The following is a 19,551-nucleotide window of genomic DNA, read 5'->3' as shown; positions in this document are numbered from 1 at the left end:
AAAAAGGTTGAGGCTTAATCTCTGCAAGGTGGAGTGGCTGCTTATTCAGAAGCTTTTGTCTATCTTTGACTCTCTAGAAGGATTATGCTCCTATGTAGAAAGTAGGTTCATAATCTAGAAATTAATAGCTCTTGGTAGAAGTACAAGTGAAACCTATGGTTGGAAAAGTTTGTGTAGGTTTGGCATGGGTATTAGTTGTGACATTTTCTGGAATGGGCAGAGCTTTATTAACAGTTACTGATCTTTTTCACCTATGTCTATACCAGGCATGTCCAACCCGTGGTCCATGGGCTGCGTGAGAGCCTGGATGGCTAGTAATGTGGCCTCAGAAGATTGTAAAATTTTAACATTATATGATTTGTGTATATTAACTATATTATATTTTACATGCAACCCAAAATAATTCCTATTTAGTTAATGCAGCCCATGGTCTAGCTAGACTATTATAATTTGCGGATCATTTAGAACAGTGATGGCAAACCTTTTAGAGACTGAATGCCCAAACTGCAACCCAAAACCACTTAGGTTTTGTTGGGTGCTGGATGGGTGTGGCCCATTGGCTGGGTGTGCCCATTGGGTGGGTGTGGCTGCAGTGGTAACGGCAGACTGGGTGGGCTAAAAAGTTCAATCAATCAATCAATTCCAGCTTTCCAAGATCTTTTTTTTTCCTGCGAGAAGTTGAAATTGACTGATTGATTGAACTTTTTTTTTTTTTTTGGCAGCGGAGGCCTAAAGCGAAAAGGTTTTATACAACCCAGCTGAAGGCCTAGGACTGGGGCGACAGCACGCGTGCCCACAGAGAGGGCTCTGAGTGCCGCCTCTGGCACCTGTGCCATAGGTTCGCCACCACTGATTTAGAAGCTATAGCTGGTTCAAAATGCAGTTGCTTACATGATAGTAGGTTATTTCCCAATTCCCAATTTACCCATATGACACAGTTATTGTGGGAAGTACATTGATAAGCTTTTGGTAGCAGTTCAGGATGTTCATTTCAATCTGTGAACCTTATTACAGCCTAGGACAGTTGAAGGTATGCTCCTGGGGAGTGCTTCTGAGAGGAGCCTTCTCTGTCATGGACTTCTTCCAGATCTCTGGGAATAAGTATGGTCCATCTATATTTGTATTTCAGAAGGTAGTCAAGATCTGGCTGTTTCGTAGACTGTTGGGGATGGAGTGGGATAATGCTTTCCATGTTCCTGAAGTTGGTTAGGAGGTGCAGAATGGATTAGTTTTATTGTATTTGATATATGTATTGTAGTTTTAAATGCAATTACTATAATAGGAAATTGTTAGTCCCTTAGATTTTTTTAGGTTAAACAGACATATAAATTTGAGTATAATTAAAAATATAGTGAATGCATGCAATATGGACACATTATCTCTTGAGAAATATAAATACATGATACATCATGTTAAATTGAGTTGCTAACGATATTCACACTTTAGCTGGATTCATTTAACTTCTTTGTATACAAGTTGACTTTAATTCTATTGCATTCATGTGTGATAGTTGAGCTAGGACAGAACACATCATATTTATCGTTTGATTTTTTTGTGGAAAAGTGGGCCTGAATAGTTGAAGCTTCCACCACATAATAGTCTCTGGTTTGTTATAATTGTATTAGTGCAAACAAATTCTTGCAGTTTCAGCCATGAAAACTTTGCATTGTTTCCTTGAGTGGCACATCTTCCCTTGAGTAAACCTTGGCTTTAATTTAGATGATTATGAGTCCTTGATAATTTTGAGGTAAGGATGCTTTTATGTTCCTGTCTGACTCTTCTTTCAGATAGGTTTATTCCTTTTTACAATAACTTTCATTACCCAAAAAGATACAGAATGGTTAATCATTTCTTTAGGAAAGACACATAAAAAAATCCAATAGTTGTTTGACTTTAAATTTGGATTAATTTGAATAAGAGTATTTTAAGATACTAAAAGTATATCTGAACATTGGACTAAATCAGATTATAATTCAAAGATAGGATAGCAATTTCTGGATTTTATTCTGCACTTTGAATGAAAATAGATTTCTGGACTCCTACTTACAACAGAAAAGTTAACAAGCTAAAAACTACTTTCGGTTTTATTGGTTCACATGGTTAATGTCTTGGTTTAGAAGCTGATTCCAGTAACCTGAATTTGTGAAATAGATAATTGTTTCTATAATAAGATTAGTTCTGAAGTGCTAACTTACTTCTGTGAGTATATGTCTATTTATACTTTTTTTAATAGAAGTCCAAATTGCTTATAGTACAATATTAGAGAAATTCAGAATAAGTGAAAATGACTATACTGTAGGTTTATGATACTATCGAGAGCAAACCTGAGTTGAAGCTTAGCTATAAAGAACATCAAATCAACTGTTGCTTTTGTTTTGTGGGGAGTCTAGGGTGGTGATAATCGGGTTATGCAATGGGAATGGGGGAATTGGATGCTAAAAATATGGCTTTCTGGCACTAACGCAAATCCCGTCTGTATTTAAATGCTGTCCCCAGGTTACAACTATGGCTATATCTGCGTGGAGTTTTCCCTCTTGGAAGAGGCCATCGCCTGCATGGAAGCCAACCAGGTTGCTTTACACTTCGGTCGAAAATGCTGCTAGAAGAATATTTTTGTGGGGTGGAGAACACTTAGTGTTTAAAAAAAAAATTCAGAGAAAGGTTTTTATTCCAAAATGTACCTTATGGCAGCTAATATCCTCACATCTCCCAGAAATGCAAGCAGGTTTAATCTTTCACTACAAAATCTCATAGTTTTCCTGAATTAACTACACTCACAAGTTCATGCATTGCAGGCTTGATAGATTCGAAGTGTGGTAGTTAAGGAAAATGCTCCCAGTTCTGGTGGTTGTCCTTGTGAATTTGCGTATCTAGTGGATTTCAAGATAAGCATTCAGTCTGAGGTGTTTTACTTTCTTGACTGCGTACAACAAACTGACAATCTTGACTGTATTGCAAACTCTCTTCTCTATTAGCAACATTGTTATATACTTGAACATACACTTGCACCTGTCTTGGTTTTATGCTAGTCATTAATATTCAGTTTTGAGTGAAAAATCTTGTTTGCATGCTCCATCTCTTTATGTGATTTTATTTGATGCAGATATATTGTCTGCTTGCATTCGTATTAACTCTGTGCAAGTTGAAGCTATTCAAAAGAAGTCTAGCATACTGCAAATGTACCTGGTTAATCTGAATATCTTCAGTGGTTTGGGGGGGGGATTGGAACCCCCCCATATATACTCAGTGATAATGGGGGCTAGATTCTTATGTTGGCAATTTTATAAGTAAAAATAATAAATGAAGATAGTTGTGCAGGTGTCTGTCTTTCAAAAATGAGCCCAGCATTTTCCACATATAGAAACTGTGTATGAACGTTATTATCTAATGTTTTATGTTGTTTTAGCTAGGCCCATTTTTGAATTGATAACAATTCTCATAAGATTCCTATTAGTCAGAAATGATGCATTTTTTAAAAAAATGAATCAATGTTAATATTAATATTTTTCAGATTCATAATTAAATCAAGTGTGACTGAGATAAATCAGACCAGCTTTTCATTGTCAGAGTATCTTTTTGTCAACATACATCTCAATTTTATCACTGTCCACATTGAAACTTCATCAACTGCAAACAATCATAATATAGTTAAGCATTGCAGTGTTAAATATTTTTACCCCATTTTAACACAGTTTTTCCCTATATTGCTCAAATGATCAAAACTAAAATAGAATTTTAGATTTGGTAGTTTAAAAAAAGGTAGATTATAAAGTTGCTGTTCCTATAGATTATGAAATCCAGCTAGATTTTTCAATGGGCATATTGTTTTTCTTCTTCATTTATTGTAATATATAGTTCTTCAGTAGAATTAAAAGAAAATACACAGTTATATTTAATTTCAAACAGTTAAAATGATGAAATGCCCATCCTATTTTTTACATCTTCTCCATGTATAAAAGTTCTGAAGCAGTTTGAAAAGAAACTTAACACTGAAATTCTAAGCTTCCTTTGTAAAAGAAGTGGAATATTAATTTCTTCTTGATCATACACTGGGTTTAAATGTGTTTTTGTTTGTTTAAATATGCATATGTTGAGTCTAGACAATAGCTTGAACTAGGCCCTTAGGTTTCTTGGCAAGATTTTCAAGACTGATTTCTTATTGCTTTCTTCCTATGCTGAGAGAGAGAGTGCCTGGCCCACAGTTATCTCTCTGGCTTCATGCCTAATGTGGGACTAGAGCTCATAGTCTACCAGTTTCTCATCTGGTGCCTTACACCAAATTGGCTCTTGTTTAAATGTTGAGAAATACAAAATAATTGTATAATGTACTTCAGTTGACCATCAGCTAATTGCCTATGAACTCTTAAAATGTGATATAAATACCAGCAAAGAAAATACTGTCTTATGTTTAATGTGACAGTGTTTTGTAAAACTTTCACTGATAAGAACTAACAAAGTTTTGCATTCAGTACCCATTTTTATCACCAAACTGTCAAAAAATGGAAGCAGCCTCTTCTTCCTTCATTTTCTTTCTAGTTTATGATATAACACAGTGGTGGCGAACCTATGGCACGCATGCCAGAGGCGGCACTCAGAGCCCTCTCTGTGGGCATGCGCACCGTCGCCCCAGCCCCGCCTCGCCCTGCGGCCCCCTCCTAATCAGCAGCTCCCCGGAGGAGAGTTGCCCCCAAGTGTGGCCCACGCGAAGGAGCACAGCCAAGGACATGGCAGCCAAGGACAGGACTCTGCTCTCACCCTCCGTCACATGCAGTTGATGCTGTGGGGTACGGGCAGAGGGCATGGCCGCCATGGCACTGCTGGGCAATCTGGGCAATCTGTGGCAGGCTGTTGAGGCAGTGAGTGGCCCTGCGGGCGGGCGGAGCAGAGGATGATGGAGCAGGCAAGGCAGGGGCAGATCTGGTTTTGGGGCACTCGGTCTCTAAAAGGTTCGTCATCACTGATATAACACACTTCATTTTAGTAACCTGAAAGTATTTCTACCATCTGCAGCTTATGATTTGATGGTTTTGGAGCCATAATTAATTTGAACAATAACTTTTGTTGCTTGATTTATTGATGGTGAGCAATTCTGTTTTAGGTGAATTCTAAAAAGATTGAGCTTAGTGTTTAATTCTGTGGAGAAATTAAGAAAAATTAAGAACACTTTAAAAGATATTTGAGTTTTTATTCAGGCATGGCCTAAACCAGTTGTTATCAATAATATTTAATATGTGACTTCTTTTCAGTTGAATAGTCTAACAATAGCCTATTAAGCTTCCTTTGCAAGTGAACAAACATATTGCATCCATCTCTTTCTTTTTTAAAAAACAAGTTTTATTAGTTTTTTCATTTTACAAACAAGTGCTTAAGAATCAACGTGGTGGCAGGGTAATCAATTGTCCAAAAGCAAAGTCATATTTATATAGTTCAGATTAAATCATTAGAAACCCCCTCTCTATTCCCTCTGATAATATATTATATTCAAATTAATGTATTTCAATACAACTAAGTCAATCAAAACAATCATCAATAACATTTCATCTAAATAAGTTCAAATCCTGTGTTAAGCTTTACTATTTCAATTATTATATTCCATTTTGCTAGTGTAAATACAAAATTAACACTTCAGGTGTCTCTCCATTCCCTTTTTCCTTAACATAATCAATAATCATTTATTAATATCATTTCTTCTTTTTTCTTATTCTTCTTCCATTATAAAATAACTATCATTTCTAATAACAAGAATATTAGTTAAAAAAAAAACCTTTCTACTCTATTATACTTTATGATCTATCAATCCCTCAATATCTATATCAAACTCATTTAACCCCCTCCCAAAATTACTATCCACAACAAACATGTTAATACACAAACAAACATCTTCTTATTAAATTCAAATCTTTAATTTTTATTCAATCTAACATCTTATTTAACTATCTTAAACCATAAATCAATCCATATCTAATTAGCCTTTTAAACTCGTTATATAGAGCCTTGAATCACACTCTTAAATCTTATTCTACCTTTCTTTTTGTGCCAGATAGGTTTCCATACCAACGCCTCTAATCAATGAACAAGTCTCTTTTTGTGCCTTGTAGTGTCATTTGGGTCAAGCAAAAGTGTCCCCTTTTCTGTTTTAGAGATCTGACTCCTTTGTAAATAGTCCCTTGTTGTTTTAAAGAGTCAAGTCTCCACATTTGGATCTGTTGAATAGCAGACTCAGTTATGTCCAACTTTGTAGTTAATAGTTGCTTATCCAAGCTATCATAGTTCTTGATTAGTTGAGCTTGTATATCCATTTCTCTTGGTTTTCAAATTATGAATGGTTTAATTACAGTCCTTTTTTGTTCCTCAGAAATCTCATTAGGTTGGGTATGAAGTAAAGTAGAATTTTTTTTAATATTGGTTGGTTTGGCTTCTGTTGTTTTTTGGTCTATAGAATGCTCAGATAGAATCTGGAGGTCAGTTTGTAGGTTCAAAGCAGAATTTCTTTTTTATTACTATAGAATAGGGTTTCTCCATTTCAATAATAATTAGAAACAGTCTGTTATCTTTTAGTAGAGGCTGTGTTCAAAAAACATTTAGTCAGTATCCACCCCCACAAGTACAGCTGTGAAGTTTCTTTGTCTTTTCCTTTTTAAAGTAATCTGAAGGTCAAAATCAATCTCACCATCAGAAAAAAAAGACAGTTGCAATTTTGACTTTCTCCACAAAATGTCCTCAGTAGACTATAAAATCTCCTCCCAGACATCAGGAATGACGTTGACAAGATCAGAAAAAGCAAAAAAGAGAAAATTCTTCACATGTAAACCAAGTCCAGTAGTAAATTCAATATTAAAAGTTTTTTACAATACCCCCAAAGTGAATAAAGAAAAAAATAAAAATAAACAAAAAATCAGTTTAAGTTAATTCAATCCATTTAAGCTTCTTTTCCTACACTCACAAATGCCGCTTTCTTAGAGCAGGGAAATAATTTCAAAGATGCTTTTTACAGGCAACAAAAAAGAAAGGAGAACCAAGAGAGGGGGGAAAAAAGTCTCACCTGGCTCAGCCATAGTGGTTCCTGCGCTTGGATGTTCTTCTGACTTCTGGTTACAGCGGCAAAGTGATCGGCCATTTTACTGGCCAATCTTTCCACTGTCGGCCCAAAGGAGCAATCTCGGGCCGTGGAAGAAGCTGCCGCTCTCCCACGGTTGACGAGGGCCTCCTTTTCGACTCGATTAAGGGTTTACCGGCAGCGGAGAATCAGCCGGCGAAGAGAGCAGTCTCTGCACGGCTCAAAACGCCGCGATCCGGAACCGGAAGTTCATCCATCTTTTTCTAATAACTAACTCAGAGATAAGGGTGGTGGGAGGAATAAGCATTTCAGCTAAGCACTTTTTTGGGGTACTGTATTGCCATTAAATTTTGTGGAGTTTTGATTATTAACTCAATTGACCTGGTCCATCCTGATTTTGTTCAGTGACCCTGAAGTGAGTGAGGGAGTGATTATAATTATATGCCATCAAGTCATTTTCAACCCATAGATTTTCTCCATGAATATATGAATGTTTTAGATTCCTGGGGATTTTATTTTGTATATAAAACTTCTGTTCCCCATATTTATTACTCTTTTTTTATTCTGGAAATTTGCTTAATATAAACTTTTCTGGCAGTTTGGTGTGTTTTAGCTGAATTAATTAAAACTGAGCTTTGAAATTTCCCCTGGCATTTTAGAACATTGTAGAAATGTTTTTCAAGTGATAGAAACCTATAAAGTGTTTTGCTACATTAACAAAGGTAGCAATGAAGGAAATGCAAAACCTAAAAATAATAAATTTCTCCTGAGCTACTGTTATGCTGAATAGAGGGAATTATTTGAAATGTAGGCTTTGATATTTGCAATAGTATAATCATTTGTTGCAGAGTGAAGAAGCAAATGGTACAAACTCTAAATGGTATCTGTGCCTTTATTGTTATACATATATTATGTTCAACCAAACTTCCTGAGCATCCTGTGTTCTTTGTAAGGATTTGTACAAAGTTTATCATTGGATAGCTTGTTTGAGTTGTCTCTTACTTGGTTGTGGGGGGTTACTTTTCCGTATCAATATGTTTGCAAGATACCAGTTTTTAAAATCAATTACTGGGAGAAAGTACAAGAATATTGTATGATTCAATATGTATTAAGTGGAATTCATGTTTCGTGTAAGCAATTTCACCTATTAATATCTAACTCTTTCAATTCTTTGCTAAATAACAGCTCTGAAAATGAAATACTTAATAGTACTTACTTAATTAAAATTAATATTATTGAATGCTTTTTTTTCTGAAGGCATTTGGTTCTTTCATGTGATTTTTTTTATCTTTAGGAAAAAACATTAACTCCCACAATGAGATTTTAAAAATATGACTAGGCAAGTCATTGATGTATTTTTGTTAAGATAATGGATGGAAACATAAGACTTAAAAAGCTAACTAGTTGTTTATTCCTTTTGTGTACATATAATCCTCTACTAAAAGAGCCTGCCTATTAAGTCATGAACCATTATGATTGTAAAGTGGGTCATCATATGATCAATCCGATATTGAAACCTCTTTTTGTGGCAGTCGTTAAGTAAATCACCATGATTATTAAGGGAATCGACAGTCATTAAGAGAACCTATTGTTTGCTACAGGGCATTTTTGCTGAAAACTAGAAGTAAACACTGAAGCAAAAGCATTATAAATTGTGGTCATGTGACCATGGATGCTGCAAATATCCATAAATGGCAGAGAAGGCATGATGTCGATCCCATCGGTCAGGGAATTCTGGCGGGGTCTAGGAGAAGAACTTCTCTGCCGTGGCTCCTGCCCTTTGGAAGATCTTACCCCCTGATGTAAGATTGGCTCCTCCTTTCTGACCTTCCACAAGACCCCAAAGACCTGGCTCTGCCAGTTGGCTTGGAGCCCCAACGGGGCAGGATCATGCTGGAGGTGGTTGATGGATTAAAAGTTGATCCCACCCTCATATGTTCTGCACCCTCCCTCCCAACCTTTTAACCATAATCCATATTTTAATTGCATTTAAATATATATATGTATTTTATGGTTTTATTGTTTTAATGTTGTAAGCCTCCTAGAGTCTCTTCATGGTGAGATAGTCAGCAAACAAACTTAATAAATACATCAGTTTACAGTAGTGGCCAAAATTGTGGAAACCCTTTGGGAAACGTGTACAGTAGAAATGCTGCCTTTGGTTATAACTGTAGCCTTGTTCACTTAATAATACTATTTTACATCGCTTTCTGGGCAACCAGTCAAGTCTTTGCACCATTACTTTAATTTTATTATGTTTTACAAGCTCACTAAATGAAAGAAAAAAAAAACCCAACCAACTTGATAGCGCTGACATAATACACTGACAAATGTCCTCCTCTCAGCTTCAATACATGACATCAATAACTGAATCCTACTGTGATCTGATTGGCTCATTGCCAAAACAAGATGACAGCTGATTGGCTCTCTAAACACTCATGCTCATTGGCTACAATCAGATGAAGGAAAGCTACCTGATATCAACCTAAGCAAGTTGTGTTTCCTTTTTCTGGTTATTTGGCTATAACTTTTCATAGAATACAGTACAGATAACTGAACAAACTATGTTGCATTACATTCTTTATTAAATTATCTTTCCATTGATATATAATTTTATGATACTACTCCAAAAAAAGTGGTGTTATTAGCCATCAAAGCTCAAAAATACACTTTTTCCAAAAGGTTTCCACAATTTTGGCCACTACTGTAATACATAAAATAATGCAGGTCAGTTGCTAAGCGCCTGAAATGCAGCTATGTGTCCATGGGGTGGGGGTGGGGATTGGCTTTCTGAACTTCAGAGCTGGGTCATAATACCTTTTGGGAGTCTATCATAACTTCAGATGATCGCTAACAACCTGCCATGTTGAAGACTACTTTTAATTTCATGCTGTTTATAAACATCTTTCTTCTCAAGGGCTCAGTCCTTGAAACTTCATAATTGGCTGAATGCATGAAGATGAAAATATTTCCAGTATTGGTTTCTCTATGTTCATTTTTATTGCTCAGTCTATGTTATAAAGTCCAAATTAATTGTAATTTACAAGAATTGAAGGATGTTTTTATAGGTCATGGTACATATTATGTTGAAAATAGGCCTCGAGAAACTTGCCAAAATGCAGTAGATGAAATTGTAGCTCTGTTGCTGGTAGAGTATATATCGTAGGATTGGGTGATCCATTTTTGATTCATTGCACATTTTTCATTATGTGACATATACATTCAGTAAATAGCATTTTCTGCCATCTATAGCATTAGAAAATGTGGCTTATAAGTAAGGGTTACTGAATGTCTTTGAATCATAATTCATAAAGGTTCAGTAGAAGACTTTTAATGAAAACTTCCTCATAACTATGAGAAATGGTTGGTCATTGTTCTTGCTAGGTTTATTTTGTGTTTCTGTCAGCCCAATAGAATACCAACCCCAAAGTGGGCAAGGATAATATTTTTTTCAATAAAATAATTGGAGTTTATTGATTATTGATTCAGTAAGAGCATGTTTAGCCAATCATGACGCAAGGGAAAAAGAGCCCCAAGGAAGGAGATGGAAGTGGAAGGATTGGCTGCAGCTCCTGTAGATTTTCTCGTCTTATATGCACCAAAGATTCAGGCCCAAGGAAATATTTGGGATTCCATGTATGTGGGAAAGTGGGAAATTACTTCTGTAATTTACTTAGTTTTCACACATTTTTTTTCCTAAAGATGTGTCCGTTTTTCAAATAGATTTGATGTCATGTATTTACATTCTGGAATAAACACATATTTTTTTGTTATTATCCAAATAAAAATGATCTATTTTTTTTATCTGAAAGACATTTATTAGGAGAAAAAAGTACTTTACAGATAATAAATATCTAGCTAGAAACTTGATATTGGAATTGTTTAGATTCCAGCATAAAAATAGCAAACATTTCTCCAGTTCTAATTTTGTGTGTATGTATTGACATGAATATTTTGATCATATTGAACTGCAGTTGTGAAAATGCATCATTAAGAATGATTTGTTCTATACATGCAGTACCAGTGAAAAACAAACATGAGTTCTGTAAACTGCCTGCATTAAATTGCACGCATATTTAGCTGGCATCCAGATGGGAGCATTACTATACTATCATATCCAGTGGACATACTTCATTTTACACTGAGAAGAACTAATTTTAATTAAATAATTTAATTTTTGTATTAAATTATTAAATAGACACAATGCATCGTATTTGTATTTAGCTTAGTATTTCAATGTCCTGAGGAATTTGAAGCATAAATGGTTTTATTTGTACTGAAATATCCAATGGAAGAAAAATAATAGTATTTTTGAAGAAACATAAATTTGAAGAAATATTAGAAACTTTCTTTTTTCTAGCCTCTTTAAAGAAAGAACATGTATTTAGTTTGCTTTGAAAGGTGGAAAATTAAGGATGAGGTAAAGAATGGTAAAATTATTCTCAATCTTTATGAAGCTCAGAACCCCTGTTCTGAAATAAGCTAATTAGATGAATCAGCTGGTAACAGATGGCTTTTGGGAAAGTAAATGAGAAAAAAACAAGTTATTTGATAGAATTAAAATCTTTTATGAATACATTATACATTTTTCAGTGGGCTTAAACATAGTGTGAGGGCAGTGCTTTAAGATACAGACAGTCCTTGAGTTATGATCACAATTGAGCCCAAAATCTCTGTTACTAAGTGAGAAAGTTGTTAAGCGAATTTGACCTTTCCTGCCACAGTTGTTAAATGAATCACTGCAGTTGTTAAGAGAATCTGGATTCCCTATTGACTGTTGCTTATCAGGAGATAGCAGAAGGTGATCACATTAGCCCTGAACACTGCAACTCTCATGAATATGGGTCAGTTGCCAAGCATCTGAATTTTGATCACATGACTACAGGGATGCTGCAGCGATTGTAAGTGTGAAAACAGTCATAAATTACTTTTTTCAGTGCCACTGTAACTTCAAACAGACACTAAATGAACTGTTGTAAGTTGAGGACTATCTGTATTGGCTTCCATTATATTAATTGTTTGTGCCTCTTGTTATTAATCTGACACTAGCTAGAACTCAGGTCAGGAACTATCTTCTGTAGTTAGCTATTTTTGGGCTAATTCAAGTTGGTATTTTTTGAATCCCATAGAATACTTAAAGGTATGAATATATTTTATAAAGTATGGGAGGCTGGTCTCTGTATTATGCTGTGGTATGGTAGATGCATACTAAAAGCTGATAGTACCAAGATTGTGTAATGCCGTTCACAATCCCACAAACTAGAACTCTCTAGAAAGAGTAGAGAGAAGAGCAACAAAGATGACCAGGGGACTGGAGGCTAAAACATACAAGGAACAGTTGCTGGAATTGGGAATGTCTAGTTTAATGAAGAGAAGGATGAGGGGGGACATGATAGCAGTGTTCCAATATCTCGGGTTGCCACAAAGAAGAGGCAGTCAAGCTATTCTATTCTAATCTCCAAAGCACCTGAAAGCAGGACAAGATGCAATGGATGGAAACTAACCAAAGAGAGAAGCAACCTAGAACTAAGGAGAAATTTCCTGACAGTTAGAACAATTAATCAGTGGAACAACCTGCCTCCAGAAGCGGTGAATGCTCCAACATTGAAAGTTTTTAAGAAGAGACTGGACAGCCATTTGTCTGAAATGGTATAGGGTTTCCTGCCTGAGCAGGGGGTTGGACTAGGGGACTTCCAAGGTCCCTTCAATCTTGATGACGATGATGATGATGAAAGCTGCCAAGTTGGGTTGAGGGATCTGTTAAGGTCTGTTAATACCTATTTTTGAAAGGAACATTATAATCTAGTTACATTGGTGCATTATTGAATTAATTGTTGTATGCTTTTTCATTGTGCAAAGAAGGATATGTCAGTAATTTAACTAAGAAAATCCATTGCCACTTAGTCTTTTTATTTCTTTTATTGTTCTTCCATCTGATCTGTTATTTCTTCTGCAAAATTCTTAGAGTAGTATGGTGAATCTAAAGCTAAGGGGAAAAAAAAGAACAACTAAACCAGTGGTTCTCAACCTGTGGGTCGGGACCCCATTTGGGGTCGAATGACCATTTCACGGGGGTCGCCAAACAATGCAGTCCGCCATTTTTTCCCCCTTTTCCTTAGCTGTGCTACTCCCTTTTATTCTATTGGCCTTTGAAAGCCAATAGAATAGACTCTCTTGAATAGAGTCTAATTCTATTGGCTTTCAAAAGTCAATAGGAATTGTCCAGGCTGTCTCTGCCCTGCTGAGCCCTCCAAAAGTCCCATTCTGCAAACGGTGCTGCACCAGTTGAATAGTCCTCGACTTACGGCCGATTGGGGGTCGCGGCATTAAAAAGGTTGAAAACCACTGAACTAAACTAAACGACTAAATATTTGGACTTCTGGATACCTGGGCTCCCAAAAGGTTTTTTATTCTTACAGAGACCTATTATTTTACGTATTTGCTAAGCTGGGGAAAAAAGGGGAATATTTCTTCCTTCCTTCTTTGAACTGGATAAAAGCTTAACTTTACATGTTACGGGGACATCGTATGGCGAAATTTGGTATAGCAAGTGAATTATTTTTTTTTCTGACTGGGAGACTTGTGAGACTAAGATTTGCCCTTGACATTATCAAAAAAGATAAGAACTTGAAACAGCTGGGTGGTGAAAATAACTCTCTATAGTGGAGGTGGACATTTATTGACTATTATTAAAAATGGAGGAATACCACCCACAACTTAACTACAAACTTATACTTGAAAAAATCCTAGAGGCTACTGAGCTAATAAATTCCAGACTGAAAGATAAAGGTGCCACCTTAAAGCTACAAAATGCAACCTAGACTTCAACCGATGAACTTACAGCTCAAAAGGCAACATAAGAAGAAGGAATTAACACTAAAGTGGATTTTAAAGAATACCAGCTACAACCTACTCAGAACCCTGATACCAAACCTTGATTTCATCTAAAAAATCTGCAATTCTAATAGCAATAGAAACTGAAGAAAGCAACACTAAGACGGAAGGTGCTGAAGACTTACATACACAGTACACTGAGAATTTAGATAACCCAGACGACCAAATAACAACTACAACACTGAATATGACTTTTTATTTAAACCAGCTGAAACCAGAAGAAGAAGACCAGCCTGAACTCACGACAAATATACTAAGCCAAATATGGAGACTCAAATTATTAGGCCAACAATCTAATGACTATGAAGGGACTAGCTTCCTTGAAAAGTTGATAACTGGACGGTCTCCCTTGATTCAAATGGCATGTAGGAATGAAGGGAGATCCACCCGAGGATTTAAAGGCTCTGCTATGGAAGCCTGTTTGGCACAAAAGGAAGGTCAGTTAGACTTAAAAAATGGTTTTTTTTAATGTGACCTTTAATGGAAGAGCCTAAAATTTCACTTAATGGGCTAAGGAGATTTTAAAAGACATTAATTGATTTAATATTTAGAACTTAGACTATAAGGGAAATAAAAATTAGTTACTAGAATAATAGTTTTGAATTATAATATAGAAGGTAGATTCAGATGATAAAGGTTATTTTATTAGTAAGTGATGATACTAGGATGAGAAGTAGAATATGATTGTGAAATAAAGTAAGAATTTATCTGAATAAATAATAAGTGTATTTTAGATGTGATAACTATCTTGTAATGAACTAAGGGAACCGTGGGCTATCAGAAACCTAAATACTATGGACATAAAGCCAACTGGAATACTGTAACTGAAATCAGGTAAAAGTTAAAAACAGGATATGGAGGCATATCAATCAAAAGATATTGATAAATGTTTCAATTGATTGAGTTATAACTAGCAATGTATTAATATGAATAGGATATAATAACCAAGGGAAACAGAGAGGAAATTTTTGATGATGTAATCTGACATGTATGAAAGATCTTGTTATTGGACTATAGATTATCCAACCACCATGTTGCTTCCTTAATATCTGGAGCTTTGTAAAATTGGAAAATTAATAAAACTTCTTTTAAAAAGAAAAAGTGAGTCTGCGCGGCAGTAAAGTAGGGGGAAGCAGTTGTGGGAGCTGGTGGTGGGGGGAATAGAGTGAATGTTGCAGAGCCTTTGCAGTCATTTGTAAGGGTGAATGACTACAGTGGTGCTGCAACATTCGTAATTTTGGTATTTTCTCGTAAACACTAGGGGGCGCTGAATGTGTAATTTTGAATGAGCGTTAAGTGAATACTCGTAACTCCAGAATTACCTGTATATCAGGGCATTTGAATATGCTTTCTAGGACCTTAACAACTGGTCTTATATGCTACTCTGCAGTATATTTTTTTGACTGCTTGTTCCTTTACTGTTGATGGTTGATCCCCAAAGGCAGAAACTATCTACCGCTTCAGTAACTTCATTGTCAGTTCTAAGGCTGGTTGTTTTGTCTATTGACATACATGTTAAAAGGAAATCAGTGTCTCTGACAGCCCCGAGCACGCTCAGGTCTGTAAACTGCAAGTACATTTCACAAATAGCCAGTGAATTATCTTTGCTTACTCTCTTGCAATCCCTTCTTCTCTAATCTATTGTGGGGGGGCAGATATGCCAGGCATAGGGGAAACTGTATAACAGGTATCAAACTCTATTTCATTGAGGGCCACATCAGCATTGTGGTTGCCCTTGGGGGGGTTGGGGGGGGTCATGGCTGACTAGGTGGGCGTGGCCTATGGGGTGGGCATGGCCACCTTGATGTGGCCTGTGGGGGCTGGGCAGGATTGGGATCCAGGAGTCTCTGGCAGATGGAGTGGTAGGCAGGAGGTTTGTCCAGTGGGGTGAGGTGAGGCAGGGGGTAGGTGCCGACACCACGGGGTGAGGGAAGGTCAGGTAGGAGATGGGGCGGCTGCTGCCAGACCCCATTGGGCCCTGTGCACAGAGGGCAGTGAGTGCATGGGGGCCAACAGTGTCCGTCAACAGTCACAGCCTGCCGGCCACTTGACCACTCTGGGGCTCCACAGCCCGCTGCCACCACCGGGCTGGCCCTCCAAGTAGCAGGCACAGTGGCGGCACCAGCAGCAGGCGGAGTAGGGTGGGAGGCATGTGATGCAGACCACCGGGTATGCCTACTCTGTTCCATCTGTGGCTTGTTGGAAAGTAGGTCACTGCTGGTCATCTCCTCGATCCCCTCGTGGGTCTTGCCCTTGGCCTGCATGTGGAACGTGTTCCCCTCACACACCTGACATACCTTGGCCCTGCTGTGGGCCACTGCTGCCACTAGGGCTGCCAGGGCTCTCTCGGATCAGCAGGCCCGCCCAGCATGAAGGAGGTGAAGCGCCCAGCTAGTAAGCTTGAGTAGAGGTGGTAGATCATGCCCAGGCCCAGCAGGTAAAAGACGGCCACCCTGAGCGGGGAAAGCCGGATCCCCATCTGCGCCATGGCCACCCAGGCCCAGCCAGGATCACATGCCTCATTCCCCCATCTCTGCTGGGCCTGGGCAGCCTTGGCTGGGTGTGACAATAGGGGCCGGTCCCACGCCATTTCCGGGACGGCTTTGTGGGCCAAATGTGGACCAATTGCGGGTTGGATCTGGCCCGCAGGCCTTGTGTTTGACATGTCTGCTGTATAAAGAAATCATTTGGATTTTTCCTTTTTTTATGTATAATTTGAAAATATTTATCTGATAATCTATTTATGTTTCTGAAATCACAAAAAAGAAAAAAATGTTCAGTTTTTACGCCATTAATATCTTTTTCATGATACATCTTTGTCCAGGTTACCATCAATTTGTCATATACAAATAATGAAAATAATTGTTGGAACTAATTGTCAAGTTCGGGGAAAAAACCTCCATGCTGTTTCAGATTCTTTCTTTCTTTCCTTGACTTGCCAATAGACAGGAGGGAAAGGATGGAATGTGGGTTGTATCTGCAGCTGTAGGGATTGTTTTGGAAACTGAAGGTTCTTTCTCATAATAATTGTCTGATGCTTAATTGGCTAATGTGACCTGCACTGTTGGGGGGAAGGGAGTTGCTGTGCTTTGAATATACTGCTTTCATACCAATTTAATCAGAGCAGACTTGGAGTTCATTACTGCCGGCATGCATATCCTAATAAAGTCTGACATTAGAGAGTGCAGTGTCTCAAGTGTGTTTGCTTTGTTGGGATCATCAGCTGGAGTTGTGACACTAATATTCAAGGGTGATCAGTATTAGGCTACCTCCTTCTGCAGGGTGGTAGGATCTATTAGATTGGTCTGCCTCTGGTAACTGATGGTCCCATTGATATTCCAAAGGGAGCTAGTAAATTTATCTGAGGGTCTGTTGCATAGTCTGGCTGAGGTCCTGGCTGCTGCCTGGTATAGGTGGAAGGCATGGATAGTATCGTGCCTGGGTAGCCAATCGTGGCACAGCCCTCCCCATGATTCATGGAAGAGTTGAGGGAGCTGAAACAAGTCAAGAGATGTCTAAAGCAGTTGAAAGATGAATCCAACAATCACAAATTATAATTACTATTGAAGCTAATTCCTGGCAATGCAAGCGGTGAAACATCAATATTTCTCTGCTTTTATTGCATCTGCAGAGAACCACGTGGTGGCCCTGTTTAGGATTACTCGGACCCTCCTGAGGGTCTCGGAGGTTTACCTTCAGGATTGTGTTGAGGAATTTTCGTTGTACCTCATAGATGAAATTGCTCAGATCTTTCTCAGTTGGATACAAAGCGTGGACGTGTGTGGAAATGCCTGGGGAATGGACTTACCCTGTTATTTGGGAACAGTTTCATCCTTTCAACCTGAAGAAATGGGCAGAGTCTTTGGGTCCGTAATTTCAACAATCTGTGAATTAGATCCAGGCCCTTCCTGGTTAGTCAAGGCCACCTGGGAGGTGACATATGGGTGGGTCCTTGTGATGGTTAACTCATCCTTTAGGGAGGAAGTTATTCCTAGCACCATTTAAAAAGATGCTAGTGCACCATCTCCTCAAGAAGCTGTTGGTGAACTCCACTGTTCTGGACAATTTTTCATCCAGTCTAGGGAAGGTGGTTGCGAAAGTAGTTGTGCTGCAGTTCCAGAGGTACTTGGATGAAACAGATTATCTTGACCCCTTCCAATCAGGTTTCAGGCCTGGATATGGGACAGAAACAGCATTAGTCATTCTTTGGGATGACCTCTGGTGGTAACAGGATGGAGTTGGTGCATCTATTCTGGCTATCATTTCAATATGGCTTTAGGAGCTGTGGTGGCGTAGTGGTTAGAATGCAGATTGCCAGCTGGCATTTTGATTCCCACCGGCTCAAGGTTGACTCAGCCTTTCATCCTTCCGAGATGGGTAAAATGAGGACCCAGAATGTTAGGGGAAATATGCTGACTATATAAACTGCTTAGAGTGGGCTGTGAAGCAGTATATAAGTCTAAGTGCTATTGCTATTGCTAATACCATCAAGCATAGTATCCTTTTGGATCAGCTTCAGGTCGATGAGGATGACATGGTTCTATGCTGATTCATTGCCTTCCTTCAATGTCAATCCCAGTTGGTGCTGTTAGTGAGCGAGAGGTCCAGCCCATGCCCCCTGTTTTGTGGGTTCGCCACAGGACTTGGTGCTCTCTGCTTTTTAACATCTATATGAAGCTGGGCAAGATTATCTGTCACCAGGGAATGAAGTATCATAAGTATTGTGTTTCCCCGAAAATAAGACCCGGTCTTATAATTTTTTGACCACAAAAGAGGCACTAGGACTTATTTTTGGGGAATGTTTTACCTGCTTACTTCAGAACCACTGCAGCCAGGCTCCCATGCCTCGACACCTGTTGCGCCGCCGTCCAACTTTGACCATTTGCGCCAGGATGCCACATGTCGCATCACACTGGTGTTGCCACTCACGGCAGAATGCCATGTGGCACATTGCATCACCACCGCTTGCACACACCATGGCACAACACAGAAGGATGCCACCCGTTGTATTGCGCCACCACTCATGGCAGGACGCCACCACTCACGTGTGCCACATCACAATACACCATGTGATATCCTGCAAGTGGCAGCACCAGCACAACGCACCACGTGGCGTCCTACTGTGAGTGATGGCACTGGTGCAATGCGTCACATGGCATCCTGCCCCGAGTAGCAGCACTGGTGTAATGCATCACATGTAGCCTCCTGCGAGCAGCTACCAGCAACCAGAAGAAGTGGGCCAGCGCCATGCAGGCTCCTGCTAGACGGGGCTGCTGCTGCCGCCGCTGTGAGGCAAGGCAGGTGTTGGGGTGTGGGAGGCTTAGCTGCAGGGGTCCTGAGGTAAACGGGTACGGCACACTTGGGACAGCTCCACCCCACCCATCCCCACCCTGCCTTGATTTTTACGCATGCATCTTGCCCCACCTCCTACAACCGGACCATGGGATAGAGTGGGCATGGTCTTAACTAGGGCTTAGTTTTGGGGTAGGGCTTTTATTAGGTGTACATGTAAAAATCAAGCTAGGGCTTATTTTCAGGATAGGTCTTATTTTTGGGGAAACACGGTATGCAGATGATATCCAATTGTACATCTTCATTTC

The 19,551-nt window shown here is 38.7% G+C and overlaps 1 protein-coding gene across 2 annotated transcripts in view; it reads left to right on the top strand.

Moving 5' to 3' along the window:
- RBM6 (RNA binding motif protein 6) overlaps positions 1 to 19,551 on the top strand; it is an 86,408-nt gene that overhangs the window by 44,821 nt on the left and 22,036 nt on the right. For both annotated transcript variants that reach the window (XM_039333865.1, XM_039333856.1), the window contains exon 6: positions 2,497 to 2,570. In XM_039333865.1, coding sequence (XP_039189799.1) covers positions 2,497 to 2,570 — 74 coding nt within the window. The remainder of the gene's footprint in view (positions 1 to 2,496; positions 2,571 to 19,551) is intronic.

The sequence above is a fragment of the Crotalus tigris genome, unplaced genomic scaffold (genome assembly GCF_016545835.1).
Source record: "Crotalus tigris isolate CLP2741 ecotype Arizona unplaced genomic scaffold, ASM1654583v1 scf7180000017625.6296891, whole genome shotgun sequence".
Lineage (NCBI taxonomy): Eukaryota > Metazoa > Chordata > Lepidosauria > Squamata > Viperidae > Crotalus > Crotalus tigris.
The sequence above is the reverse complement of the archived record's forward strand: the minus strand, read 5'-3'. Positions and strand labels throughout refer to the sequence as shown.